The 13,825-nt window shown below is 46.3% G+C and overlaps 2 protein-coding genes across 4 annotated transcripts in view; one reads left to right on the forward strand and one right to left on the reverse strand.

The window, feature by feature from the left end:
- cdc42bpaa (CDC42 binding protein kinase alpha (DMPK-like) a) overlaps positions 1 to 5,068 on the forward strand; it is a 97,272-nt gene extending 92,204 nt beyond the window's left edge. For both annotated transcript variants that reach the window (XM_062523422.1, XM_062523423.1), the window contains one exon: positions 811 to 5,068. In XM_062523422.1, the coding sequence (XP_062379406.1) occupies positions 811 to 942 (132 nt within the window). In that variant the 3' untranslated portion in view covers positions 943 to 5,068. The remainder of the gene's footprint in view (positions 1 to 810) is intronic.
- Positions 5,069 to 5,606: 538 nt separating this feature from the next.
- LOC134067857 (frizzled-3-like) overlaps positions 5,607 to 13,825 on the reverse strand; it is a 34,318-nt gene continuing 26,099 nt past the window's right edge. The window contains exons 4-6 of one of the 2 annotated variants that reach the window (XM_062523318.1): positions 13,592 to 13,740; positions 12,533 to 12,772; positions 5,607 to 10,125 (exon numbers count right to left, since the gene is read on the reverse strand). In XM_062523318.1, coding sequence (XP_062379302.1) covers positions 9,843 to 10,125; positions 12,533 to 12,772; positions 13,592 to 13,740 — 672 coding nt within the window. In that variant the 3' untranslated portion in view covers positions 5,607 to 9,842. Of the gene's footprint in view, positions 10,126 to 12,532; positions 12,776 to 13,591; positions 13,741 to 13,825 lie in introns of both variants that reach the window. The other variant, XM_062523316.1, reaches the window with a different exon arrangement.

The following is a 13,825-nucleotide window of genomic DNA, read 5'->3' on the forward strand; positions in this document are numbered from 1 at the left end:
GCCACCTGGCTATGAGCTGTTGGTGCAACATCAGTTCTGCCGTAAACCTGTCCTGCATGTCTCCCGACGTTCCCAAAATTCCAACTGGGATTGGGAGGGAGGGAAATGTGCTCCTGTGGATGTGTGTAGTCCTATGTTCAGTCACTTGGTGCTACATAATTACAAAATTGTAAAGAAAAGGCACTTTTGTTATCTTATTTTTTAATAGTTGTCACTGTCTTCATCATGTCAAAAGAAAGAATATTGTAATCTCCATATATAGCCTATCGTTAGACCAATCAAATTAACTAACCAGACTTTATTTCATTACAGTCTGGTTAGATGATTTCATTAGCCTATTGATAGCTTATATATATAAGCTAAATAATAAATTATTAAAAACACCTGCCACAGTTTTTTAATAAGTATATATTTACTTGACAAAGTGGTTGTATAGCAGCCCAACCACTAGTAACCTCTGAACGGTATGTTGTTAATGCTGTGTTTATGTATTCATGGGTTTCATCCGGTCCCTTTCCACAGGTGTGTCAAATCAAGCACCTACAGTAGATTATGAATGCAGACTGCATGGTGCTTGATTAGCCCACCTGTGGAAAGGAACCTGATAAAAAAAAAAAACATAGATACAGTTTAATGTATTGTGTATGTTCTGACTGGCCTGTTATGAATATGGGTTTTCTAATTGTTATGTGGTGTGTTTGTGTTGTGTTTTCTGTGTATGTGTTGTTTTTGTGTGTTTTCTGATTGCTATATTGTGTGTGTGTGTGTGTGTGTGTATGTGTACTGACTGGTGTGTGTTGTTACCTGCAGGATTCGGACTCCCCGCGCCACTCGACGGCCTCCAACAGCTCCAACCTGAGCAGCCCCCCCAGCCCTGCCTCCCCCCACAAGCCCAAGTCCCTCTCCCTGGAGAGCAGCGAGCGCATGGGGTGGGAGACATGAGTCCCCCCCTCTCCTCGCCAAACCTCCAAACTGACCCCCCCACACACACCCCATCCATCCCCCAGAGCTGGGGACTCTGTCACTTTGCGCTGCCCTCACCCCCCCCCCCCTCCATCAGGCTTCTCTGCTGGGCCTGTGTTCCACTGACCGCTTGGAGGACCTCCGTATCCCACAATACCCCTCTTAATGCTTCGGCCACACGCGGCAGACTGGGCACCCCGAAAAGGACTGAGCACCCTGAAAGACTTTATGCCCCAGAAGACCGAAGTCTCTGGGAGTGTGTGTGTGTGTGTGTTTCCCCCTGCCTGATGCACTTGGTTAATCAGGCTGGGCTGTGTGTGTGTGTGTGTGCGTGCGTGTGTGCGCTTGCTTGTGTGTGTGTGTGTGTGTGTGTGAGAGAGAACATGTGTTTCAAGGGTTTACTTGCACAGATGGATGTGCAACCCCATTCGACCCCTTGCAAAAAAAGAAGAAGAAGAAGAAAACTACATTTAAAAAAACAGCCTTGATGAGTCACCACTGTTTGCCTGCCTGTGGACAGAAGAGGCTCTGGTCGCTGCAATGGCCAGTGGCGCCCCTCACTAGCCTCCCGTCGCTAACGCTAACTACTCAAACCCCCCCATATGAGGGGGTTGATGGTTTTACACACTGACAGGAGACCGAAAAACATAACCAGGGGCTGAGGGGATGACCATCTCCTCCATGAATCCTGTCAGAGAGGCCTCTTCCCATCTAACCTTCTCCTCTCTGTGTTTTGAGTGAGTGAGCGAGTGAGCGAAGAAACACTGACTGAAAGGCAAAAAAAAAAAAAAAAAAACGTTAAGGTTCTCAGCTGAGAAAAAAAACAAAACTTAAAGCTTTCATTAAGAACACTAAATTTGGACCTGGTCTCGACTTTTGCTTCTATCCTCAGGTGAGATGCATACACACACTTACACACACACACACACAAACACACACACACACACACACACACACACACACCTGTGTGTGATACCTGTAAGTGTGCAGGTGTGTCTCACCTGTAGGCACGGCGGAGCTTGGACGTGTATATAGCGTGTGTTTAGAGGATAATATATTAGCACAGGAAACACTACCCGCAGTGGGAGAGATCACTGGCGGATGTCACAGCTAGCTTCTCATTTGACTTTTTGTGTCAAACGGTTGGAAGTTCCATCAACACCTGATGTAATGAGTGTTTTTTTTTTTTTTTTAAATAATTATTATTATTATTATTATTATTATTTTTATTCTTTAATTTTATTATAGGTTGTTAATCTTCAAGCTCGAGTACACAACCCATTAGCTAAAGCTGGATCAGTTAAACAGGATTTGGCACAGCATCGAAGAAAAAAAAAAGAATATGCTATTTTAACCAATTTGGCACATGTATGCTGATTATCACAAACACACACACACACACACACACACACAATCACTTGTCCTGTGCAGAATGTATTTTGCAGCCTTTTCCCCTTGCTTTGGTTTGCCCTTTCTGAAGCAATAACGCTATCTCCAAAGATGTTAAGTGAGATCACTACTTATTTTTAAACTGTTATTTACATGTTTCAGTGCTACATTTTTTGTTTTGTTATTACATTAAGTGTGTTTACTATGATTGTTTGTTTTTGAGCACCCCACAAGTCATGAAAACAGATACCAAAACATGTTTGATATGATTTATATTCATGTTATGAATAATTTAACCCTGTGAATTGTTTTCATTTGTGTCTGAACACTTGAGTTGCTATTCATTTGACTGCATGGGTCACAACGATTTCTAAGATCCACCTAGCCACTTCAGTGCACACGGTGCACACCACATTAACACACACACACACACACACACACACACTCTAGAGTATACTAGTTTACCACAAAGGTGTGCCGCACCGAGTATGTGTACCTACAATGTGCATAGAGATGCATTATAATATTTCAGTGTTATTTTTGCCTTATGTGGCTAATCACTTTGGGACTGGAAGCAGACTGAGCGGAGCTAGGGCCAGGGATTCAGGAGACGGCAGCCGGTTCTAGAGCGGAACCCTGAACGGGTCCGCTCTGAAGTCTGCCGCCGTCGGGCCGTTTCACGAGCCCCGTGTCCGTCTCCCTGGATACTAGCACTTAGAGAGGCACGCCACTATTACTTTTGACCACAGCATTTAACTACACACCACTGCAGCTGATCGGCTGACCTTCCGTACTTTTTTTGTCGTCATTCCATTTTTTTCACTACATTCTGGAATGGTAAGGGACTCACCATGGCAACTAGTTATTCCATATTTTATATGACCTGAAATCTTTCACATTCTGACTATTAGTGAAGCTGAGCTTGGCAGTTTCCAAATGCAACTTTGTATCCTTTGACGTGTTGGGGCCTGAAAAGCACAAGCTTGTGTAAGTGGACCAGTTTGGCCAAGTTCAGTAAACAGGTTGTGAAGAACTCATTTAAAATAAAAAGAAAAAAGAAAAAGAAAATAAAAAAACAACATGGAGTAATGTAATCCATGTGTAGTCTTGCGCATCGCTGCCTATTTTTCCTGCGGCGGCGCCAGCATTTCAAAACAGCACAGCCTCAGATGGCGCTCAGCCTCCTCGGGGCTGTGTCCTGTGGATGGGTTCCAATGCAAAGAGCTGTATGAATTCTCGCTAGCAGAGACCAAGGTCAAGAGTTCAGACAGGTGAAACGTGGGTAGGGTAGAAATACATTAGCCTGCCGCACTGCTGTACCGCAGGCAACACATTCCCCTTGTGTTGGCTCATCTTGTGCTCTGCGGTGCCTGTGTCTTCTGTCTCCAGTCCAAACCCCATGGTGCATGTGTGTGTTTGCTTGAGTGCCTGGGTTCCTCCTAGTGTTTTCAATGCACTGATGTTTTACACTAGAGCTGTATGAGAAGCATTTCAAAGACACTATGAACCCCCCCCCCCCTCCCCCTCGCGTTTCCGAACATTTCATATCTTAAAAGTCTGAAGGTCACCCCGGCGCCCAACCCAACCCAACCCCATACCCCCCCCCCCCCCCAACTCATCCGTACTCAACCGTAAACTAGAATCAGAATTCTCTTGAACGTTTTGTCACAAACGTTGTCTTGACGTTGGAGTGTTATTGAATCTCGATAGGTGCCGCTCATATTGATCTGAACGGCATAAGAGATTATGTCACTTCCTCCCACTCTCTCCCTCTTGTGTTGAGATGAGCTCTGTGCGATGGGCCTCCTCTGTAGGGCTGACTGACCCAATTGGTTTGGGTCAAGCCGAAGTTATGAAATCGCTAATAGTGATGTTGATGATATTGATGATGATGATGATGACGATGATGACGATGATGATTATAAACTCAGGTATGTGAAAACCAATGATTTATTTTTAAAAGCGAAGAGCAAGAGGAGAGAGGATGAGCTTACGGAATTAGCGACGTCTCGACCGTTGTCGGTCGTGGCTGTTAAATAGCAGCGACTAGCGCTTTTGGGTTAAAGTGAGTTGGAATGATTTCTGAGGGCAATGGGAAGTATGTGAGTAGAAGCAGAGACACTAGAAGACAGTCCCCAGATGACTGCGGACTATGGAACAGGCCAGGCCCAGGCCCGTGCCGAATCCGTTAAAGTCTCAGCTGCGCCCTGGGTTATGGGCTGAGCCACTAGGTGGCAGTAAAGGGTTTCAGACAGACAACACACACATTAGCATTTCAGCGAGGTGTTTAATTTGCCTTTGGGTGACATGCTATTTCATATCATTTTTTTTTTTTTTTTTTAGATTTTTCTTTTGTTTGTTTGTTTGTTTTTTGTATGTGAGAATATGTACAGTTTTGCATGTCATAGGTGTAATCACTTGTTTTTAGGACAAAAAGCTGGATTTTCCACCTTCTGTTTATTATTATTAATATTATTATTATTAATATTATTATTATTATATTGAGTTGATTTGATTGTGTTTTGAATGGTTGGCAAGTGAAAACGGACAGCCCACTACAACGATGTAGATTCTTTTGTTTTCCTTTGCACAGAAATATTTAAGGTGGAATGTTTTAAGACTTTGGTGTATGGGACGGGCCACCTCCATTCTTTCATGTGGAAAAAAAAGCATAATAACCTGACTTTGGCATATTTCAATAAAATGGGGAACTGTTGCAGATGCCTCTTCATTTTCTTACTGTATAGGCTGCTGTAAATTTGTGAGGAGAGTGTGCTAGCAACAGTGCTGATCGGGTTGTGATGTGACCTTCAACACTCTGGGGTTACTTAGAAATGTCCTTGTTTTCAATGAAAGCATACATGAAGTGAGTTTGAATAGGAAAAACAGCTAAATATAGAGGACACGGTCATTGACTATAATGATTTGAAAATATGATATAAATTAGAAAGACGTTCTTCAAATTTGACTTTCGTTAAAATAATCCTCCATTTTTTCTTTTCACTTAGAAGCAAAGACATTGTGACCCCAGACTCCAGAATGTTGGACTTAATGAATACTCTCCATTAGCTGTTTTGAATGGCTTGGGAAATTGACACCTTTTCACTAATTTCAAGATTCTGGATAACCTGAACAGTACCCTTGGAGGCTTTCCAGTTGATCACATTTTTGTGATCAACTGGGAATTGTTTTGTAAACTGGAACTGTTTGTAAACAAAATTGTCTATGTAAACAACAACAAGCTTCACATCTGTAAAGGATTTCTTAAAAAGTATTTTTAATGAAATCTTGCATCGCCCTATAACTGAACATCTATACTGTACACATTCAACACCTAGCCACAGTTAAAGTGCTAAAACCAGTTATAAACAACATTTTCTGTACAACAACAGAAAAAAATCCATATTTTGCTTCATGTGGAAACAGAAACTGCAAGAAGGATATTAATATTCCATTACTTTGGAAAAGCCAGGAGGAGGGTCTGGGGATACTGAACCATCTCCATGGAGACCAACCCCAAGTGAGAGTTGGGGATTTCTGGACAGGGTTCCAACTGGGCAGAATTCGGTGAACGGTTTGTTTGAAACAACGCAGGCGGTTAACTGATTAATTGGCTGTCAGTTGATTGTGGAATAATTTTGAGAAGGATATATCCAGGCATGATCTTGCAGTATTTGCATTCACAGCTGTCTGTAGGATTAATTCCAACCCTCATCCAACATTCAGATTTTATTCATCAAGATAATCCTCAGACAACTGAAGGGCTTTTAAATTGACAATGCAACAATTATTATTTTATATATTTAATCATTTATACTGGACAACCAGCAGTCAGCACAGCCATCTATTGATCATAGTTCACAGATGCTTCCGGATCTGGTACAGTACGTAGACGTGCCACAGTTCAATACCAATATGACGGAACAATTTGGTTGAGGTGTTCCGTGTGCCATGAAGACTAGCCTATCTCTGCAGCACCAAGGACACACACCAGCTTTGACTCCAACTGCCTGATGCACTTCACTTCAGAACAACATCCATTCCCAGGTTAGAAGTGTTCTCACCAAGGTGAATTGATCACCACAGCACGCGCACACACACACACACACACACACACACACACTAGCAGGCACTGAAATGATGCAACCATACACACACACACACTTTCATCCTCTCAACGGACAAACAAACCCATCAGTTTGGGTTAATTTCCTCTACCCACATTTATACACCACTGAGCACAATTAGGTCATTTAGCGCTTTACTGTACATCTTTAATTAAATTACATGTAAATTCCACACACGCTCATCAGAAAGCACAGTTGCTTATGTCTTCATGACGTCTCCACGATGATGTTTTTCACGATTCCGATCAGTCTCTCCGTCACATTTGGCACAAGTGACGGACGCGTTCCGGGTGACGTGACGTGATGTGACGTGACATGTTCCTGGCGGAGGAGCCGTGTTGAAGACACTGGGTGGCTCTCAAACTCTCTACTCGATCCTCGATGGGCGTTCCCACTGATCTATAACTAACACTGGGTAGACTATCCCATTGTTGCCGCCCCATCATTCTTTATCTAGATCAGTGAGGACGAGGATCGAGGAAGGAAGGGAGGATAAAAAGACCAAATGAGAGGCACCCACTGACCGGGCGCCAAAAGCTGCGTATGGACGTGAGCACTTGGGGGAGTGGTTTAGGAGGAGGGACGTTCTGGAGCTGAGGCAGCAGAGTAGCACAATGAGCTGCGTCGCTTCCAGAGCTTTCCGTGGTTCTTCTGAAGGTTTTGCATAAAAAGTCACAGTAGCACACACAGTAGACAGTAGAGCACTTGTTCACCAGGGCTAGGTGTGGAGGTCCAGTTCAGACGAGTCAGTGGTTTCAAAGGTCCCGCATAGTACTCCAAACAGGTAGACTAAGCAAAGATGGTTAAGGTGGAGCAAGATACTCCATCAGAAGATGGCAAAGGTGGAGCAAGATACTCCATCAGAAGCCACTTCCAGGAATCCGTAAAACATGAGTGGAGGGGTCGATAATAATCCCCCTTTATCCAGAGCAGTGTTCCATTGAAGTCTATGGCCTCTGCTTTGCATAAAGGGGTTTTTAACCCCCCTGCTCCCTTGTGCGATTCGGGTTCCTGGAAGTGGCTTCTGATGGGGGGGGGGGGGGGGGGGGATCTTGCTCCACCCTTAACAATCTTTGGCCTAAGCAGCATGGCACAACAAGGCAAAGCCTGCAGGCGGGAGCCAAAACGTGGACGCTTGGATTCTTCATGTCTGTGGACCTGTCTTGGACCTCCACACCGTTGTGAGGGGCGAGTGGAGAAGGCGAGTGTGGAGGTCGGGGCTGGGGATGGATGTGGTCTCCTCCACACACAAGGCCAAGGACGCCCCGGAGTTTCACTCCAACCAAGCTAGTGCACACCGGATTCCACCTGCCCACTGAAATGATCTGGCTGTTGCTCGTCGTAATATTTAAAGTCCTTATAAAAAAAAAATTCTACAACTGATGGCTTTTAATCTAATATTTTAATATTCAATCTAACATTTTACTAGTCTAAAATGTTTGATCTAATAATGTTTGATTAAAAAAAATTAACCATAACAGTAAAGATTGAGGACTTGTCATCTCTTTTACCACTAGTTTTTAGACATTTATTATTAATTTTGGATTCATTGGATTAATTTATCCAAGAGACTTCCATGTTATTATTAAATTACAAGGGCCATTGTCCCTGGAGCAACTCAGGATTAAGCGCCTTGCTCAAGGGCACAATGGTGGAAGCTGGGAATTGAACCCACAACTTCTCGGGCTACTACATGCTAGCCCCCAAAAAAGTTGCGGGTTCACTTCTAGGGTACTAGGTGGTCCAGGTGTGTACTGTATATGCCTGGTCAGGAGTACACCCAGAGGCCCCCCTCTGCCCTTGTGTAGGGAAAATACTTATCCCCCCCCAGCCCCAAACTCATGAGGTAGGCTCAGAGGAATGGTCCAGGGGCGTGAGAGATGGGAGGAGGGTGGTGTGGGGGCAAGAGAGCAAGGGAGAGTGTGTGGGGGGGGGGGTGGAGGGCAAGAGGGCATATGACTGAGCATATCCGGCGTTGAGGTTTGTGGAGCAGAAATCGCTGAGGAAAAGTGCCAGGGCACACACAGTTAAAGCACTATAGAGAGTGAGCACAGACACACTCGCATGCAAGCCACAACACACACACACGCACACACACACACACATACACACATATCAAAGTTTGTAACCCAGTCAAATCCATAATCTTCTGACATTTGAACACAACCACTAGCTGCTGGGCCCATGTAAAAGCCCTGAGCCTGGAACATCTACAGCAACCTCTCTCAAACCTACACACACATTTCCCTCTCATCTCGCTCTCTTCTTCCCCCTCTTCTTCTCCTTCTCCTTCTCGCTCCTCTCTGTCAAAACCTTTGAGCTCCTAACGGAGTCTGCGGGGGGTATAGAGACAGAGAGAGAGAGAGAGAGAGAGAGAGAGAGAGAGAGAGAGAGAGATAAGGAGAGAGAGAGGGAGGGGTCTGGCGTGGTGTTATGTTGCACCGAGGGGAGCGCAGATCTGCTTTGATGCTGACTCAGGTTCAGTGGCAACGTGCTAATCTGGAGGGGAAGAGGACCCTTCAGCAGCAGGTGAGAAATTCCTGGTCTGATCTCCAGACAGCTGCCTACTAACTACCCCCCACTCCGCTCCCCTTCTCCTCATTTCTCTGCTCTACTCTAGCTCTAGTCTTTTTCTCTCCTTCCCTCTCTCTTTCTGTTCTCTTTTCTTTCTTCTCCTCTTGTCTTCTCTTCTCCTCTTTCCCTTCTCCTCTTCCTTCTTTTCCTCCTCTTGGGGCTTTCTCCCCAACTTCTCTCGTTCTTCCTCCCCTCTCCTTCCTATAATCTCCAGTCACAGTACAGCACCAATAGATAGCAGGCCAGTTGAACTCATTAAACAGTAGGAACAGACAGTAGACCTGTCCAGCTCATACAGTAGGCAAACAGTAGCAATGAAAAGCCCCCCAAAATGTGGGGCTTTTACAGTTTTGGATACATACATTACTGCCTTCCAGCTTCCCCTTGTCATATTCACAGTAGAAAACACATCAAGTCTTATTGGATCAGCAGTCAGGACACAGCAGTGTCGTGTGTGTGTGTGTGTGTGGGTGGGTCTTTGTGTGCGTCACAGGGGGGACCACCATAGGTCTGAGTGACACACACACTTACACACCCAGCTGTTCAAAGCGGACGACCCGAGGGGGCAAGAGGTGCGTAGTGGTCAAGTTAGCGCCTTCCCCACTTCTGACGAGAGAGAAATCCTCCGGGTGTGTCTCACGTCAGACGTCAGATCAGCTGTCCGCAGTCTGCACCTCACACACACACACACCACACACACACACGTCTGACACACACTCATGCAAGTCTGAGCCAATCACAAATCACCAGTCTGTCCGTCAGGAGGTTCCCGCTCCCCGTTGCCGCGGGTTACGCGCTGGCCCCGTCCTCCTCTTCCACGCGGTCGATGCCGGAGCCGTGCGTGACGCTGGTGGCGGTGGGCGTGGCCGGGGCGTGGGCGTGGAGCGGGGAGGAGATGGGGGCGCCGGCCACAGAGGCCGAGGCGTGGCTGAGGCTCAGGCTGCCGTGCCGCGGTCGGCCGCCGACCAGGTCTTGGACGCTGCCGTGACGAGAGGGGACTTGCTCGTTAAGGCGGGGCATGCTGCCGTAGGGAGGTCGCTCCTCGGGGCCGCGGTACGTACAGGGGGTGTACCTTGACAAGAAAGAACGAGAAAGAGAGAGTTGAGTTCTCCTTCTCCGCTCGACTCAGTGGAGGCTATTCTGTTTATTCTTTCTTATGCAACATTCACTGCACCTTATCATCTATTCTCATCAGTGCCTTACTTACGCAACTGGGCCAGTTTTCAGATGAAACTCCAGTGTAGCTCAAGGCCATCTCTCTGAAACTATCTAAGAAGTCTGTTCTGATGTCTGGGGTTTCAAAGTGTTTAGGGGTTTCGCTTGGGGACATTAATAAATGTACAGTATTACTGCTTATTTGAAGTTATTTTTAATAGCTGAAGATTATTTACAACTGCGGGGATACTGCTGATGCCATTTTGAAATGAAAGGGAGTTTACTGCAATTTGAAAACCTCGGGCATTAATCATTTTTAGCTTTCAAGACCCTTTGGCATTTATTTGTTTACACACAGACTTTGACACTGATTAATGTCTTGTTCTAAGTTAAGCTTTTCAGTGCTTTTCCGTCCCTGAGCCAGGCCAGAGGAAGCTTGAGCTAGTGCACGCCAAGCGTATCCTGTTCCTCTCATTCAGGAAAGACCCACTGAAGCTTGCCACCTCCATTACCTTGTGCCATCCAGTCGTGATGAGGAGAGGAGCATTAGATTACTCTAGCTGGAGGCCATTTTGAATTTAATCTTTGTCTCATCTGCGGAGCGTGGCTGTTTAACCTGCTATATCCGTGCGATGGTTCATGCTGGCGAGCCATTCAGTAATGCATCTGTGAAAAGCACTTTATCTCAAGGGCCTTCCACCCCTCCGCACTCTAACTGAAAATTTGAGCTTGGCTGGATTTAGCCCACAGCATTTTAACTTACTCGAATTTGGGGTGAGACTCACACTTTTATATTTTGTCTCATACTAGAGAGAAAAAATCAATCAACTTCAATGCACCTAAAGCAAAACAAAGTCCCAGTGAGTCTGTCAATCTCACATCAACTGTGTTTGCTTCTTGTTTGCTATGTATTCATCCAGGAGTCAAAAACAAGGATTCATGTTCAGTACTACTGCAGTACCTAATTATAGCACAAGTAAGATCCTAAAACTTCATAATTGATATGAGGGCTATAAACGTATTAGCTTGCTAATAGCATCCCTTATCAAAAAGTCCTATTTGTGGGTTTCATCAGGTCCCTTTCCACAGGTATATTAATCAAGCACCATGCAGTTTGCATTCATAATCTAGGTGCTTGATTTTCTATACCTGTGGAAAGGGACCTCAGATTTTGGAACAAATAGGATCCTACAGGATTCCAATCAGATTTTGGATTTTTTGGGGGTTTTTTTGGACAATCTTGGACAATAGGATTCCTAAAAACTTTAGGATTGTTGCCATTGGAATCCTATAGGATGTTGGTTCCTAAATCTGATTGTAATCCTTTAAGACTTTTTGAAAGGGAATTTTAACTTGAGCTGCTCTGTCTGTTTGATTCTTTTCTTTATGATAATATTTTTTTTTTTTTTTTTAATATACTTTTTTGATCGCGTGAGGGAAATTCAGTTCTCTGCATTTAACCCAATTTAACCGAATTAGTGAACACACAGCACTCAGTGAACACACAGTGAGGTGAATCACACAACCCAGAGCAGTGAGCTGCCTGCCCAACCAGCGGCGCTTGGGGAGCAGTGAGGGGTTAGGTGCCTTGCTCAAGGGCACTTCAGCCGTGGTGGACTGGTCGGAGATCGAACCGGCAACCCTCCGGTTACAAGCCCGATGTGCTAACCAGTACACCACGGCTGCCCTCTACGCTGAGGCGTCACTCTAGCGGCTAGAGTCTAGCCACTCACCAGATTGTAACTTTAGCATTAGTGGTTAGTTCCAGTGTGGTTGAGGGTTATTGCTTTAGCATCACCACTAACATTAGTGGTTAGCGTTGGTGTTGGTTTTGTTCAGGGTTGATGTTAGTGGAGCATTACCGGTACTGGTTTGTGTGGTGGATTGGTTCCTTTTAGGAAGGATTGGTGTGGTTGCACCAAGAGTTGGTGTAGCATTTAAGGTTATTGCTGGTAGCATTACCAGTAAGCGTGGTGGATTGATGCTTTTTAGAAATGGTGTGTCTAGTTTGGTGCATTTGCATAAGACGTTGACAAAGCCAATTGGTCTTGTTTAGCATTGGTGTTGAAGCATTAGCAGTTAGCACAGTGGGTGAGTTGGTTTTGTTTAGCATTGGTAATATAGCATTGGCAGTTAGCACAGTGGGCGGGTTGGTTTTGTTTAGCATTGGTGTTGAAGCATTAGCAGTTAGCACAGTGGACGGGTTGGCTTTGTTTAGCATTGGTGTTGAAGCATTAGCAGTTAGCACAGTGGACGGGTTGGCTTTGTTTAGCATTGGTGTTGAAGCATTAGCAGTTAGCACAGTGGACGTGTTGGTGCCTTACCTGCCGTCTCTGGAGCGGTGCAGGCTGCCGTGGTAACTGCTGATGCGGCTGTGGATGCTCCCCGCTCGGCTGCGCTCCTCGTCGGCCATGGCCAGGTGGGTGGAGGAGGCGTGAGTGGAGGTGCCCTGCGTCGACGTCCCCCGCGACTTCCTGATGACCGGGGTCGTGGGGTCACGCAGCAGCAGGGACTGGGCGAAGTCCGGCTCCTGGAGCACCTGGCGGCTTTCGTTCACGGCGCTGCTGCTGGGCGGGAGCGAGGGAACGGCGAAGGGCGCGGCCGGGGCGGGACCGTCGGGAAGAGTGTGTCGGAACGAGGAGCCGAGGGAGAGGGGGAAGGTGGAGGTGTGAGGGGGAGGGAGAGGGGCGAGAGAGGGGAGGGAGATGGTGGCCACACCGGGAGGAGTAAGGTCACCAGGGGAGAAGTTAAGACTGTTAATAGGGGCGGGAGGATCACGAGCACGGATGAAGAGTAGGAATAAAGCAGGAGGTTTTACTACCATATAGGCACTGGCTGGGGCTGGGGATGGGGGACTACTAACACTCTCTCTCTCTCTTAAGCCTCTCTGTCTTATAAAGGAGTCCCCCCACACAGCCCACATTCCCAAAGAACCACTCAAGCAGAACCAGCAGACTAGCCAGGCGCAACACACACACACACACACACACACACACACACACACACACACACACACACACACACACTTTACTGAAGGTGGTTTGGGGTGCAAGCTTTACCCCATACCGCACATAGTGTTACAGATCAATCGTCCATACCAATCATACTGCCTCTGCAGCTGTGACCCCCTTACATGCACACACTCTCACTCTCTCTCTCTCTCACACACACACACACACACACACACACACACACATACACACACACAAACACACACACACCCACACATTAACACAACCCCACTCAGCGACTGCCCCTCCCTAATGCACAGCAACTTTGACAAGGTTTAAAAGAGCACACTTTACATGAGTAAACCCCTCACTCTCTCTCTCTCACACACACACACACACACACACACACACACACACACACACAGAACTTACTCCTTGCGTCGGCGGCCGTGCAGGAAGCTGGCCCACTCGAAGCAGGTCTTCTTGCTGCCGACCCAGAACACAGAGGGGATGCCCACCACCAGCCCCATCAGGTACTTCATCAGGAACAGCACCAGGTCGGGCTTACCCGTCTCCTCCACCTGCAAACACACACACACACACACACACACACACACACACACACACACGTTAGAGTGAAATACACACATGCACAAGTACATACTT

The sequence above is a fragment of the Sardina pilchardus genome, chromosome 20, assembly GCF_963854185.1.
Source record: "Sardina pilchardus chromosome 20, fSarPil1.1, whole genome shotgun sequence".
In the NCBI taxonomy this organism is placed as follows: domain Eukaryota; kingdom Metazoa; phylum Chordata; class Actinopteri; order Clupeiformes; family Clupeidae; genus Sardina; species Sardina pilchardus.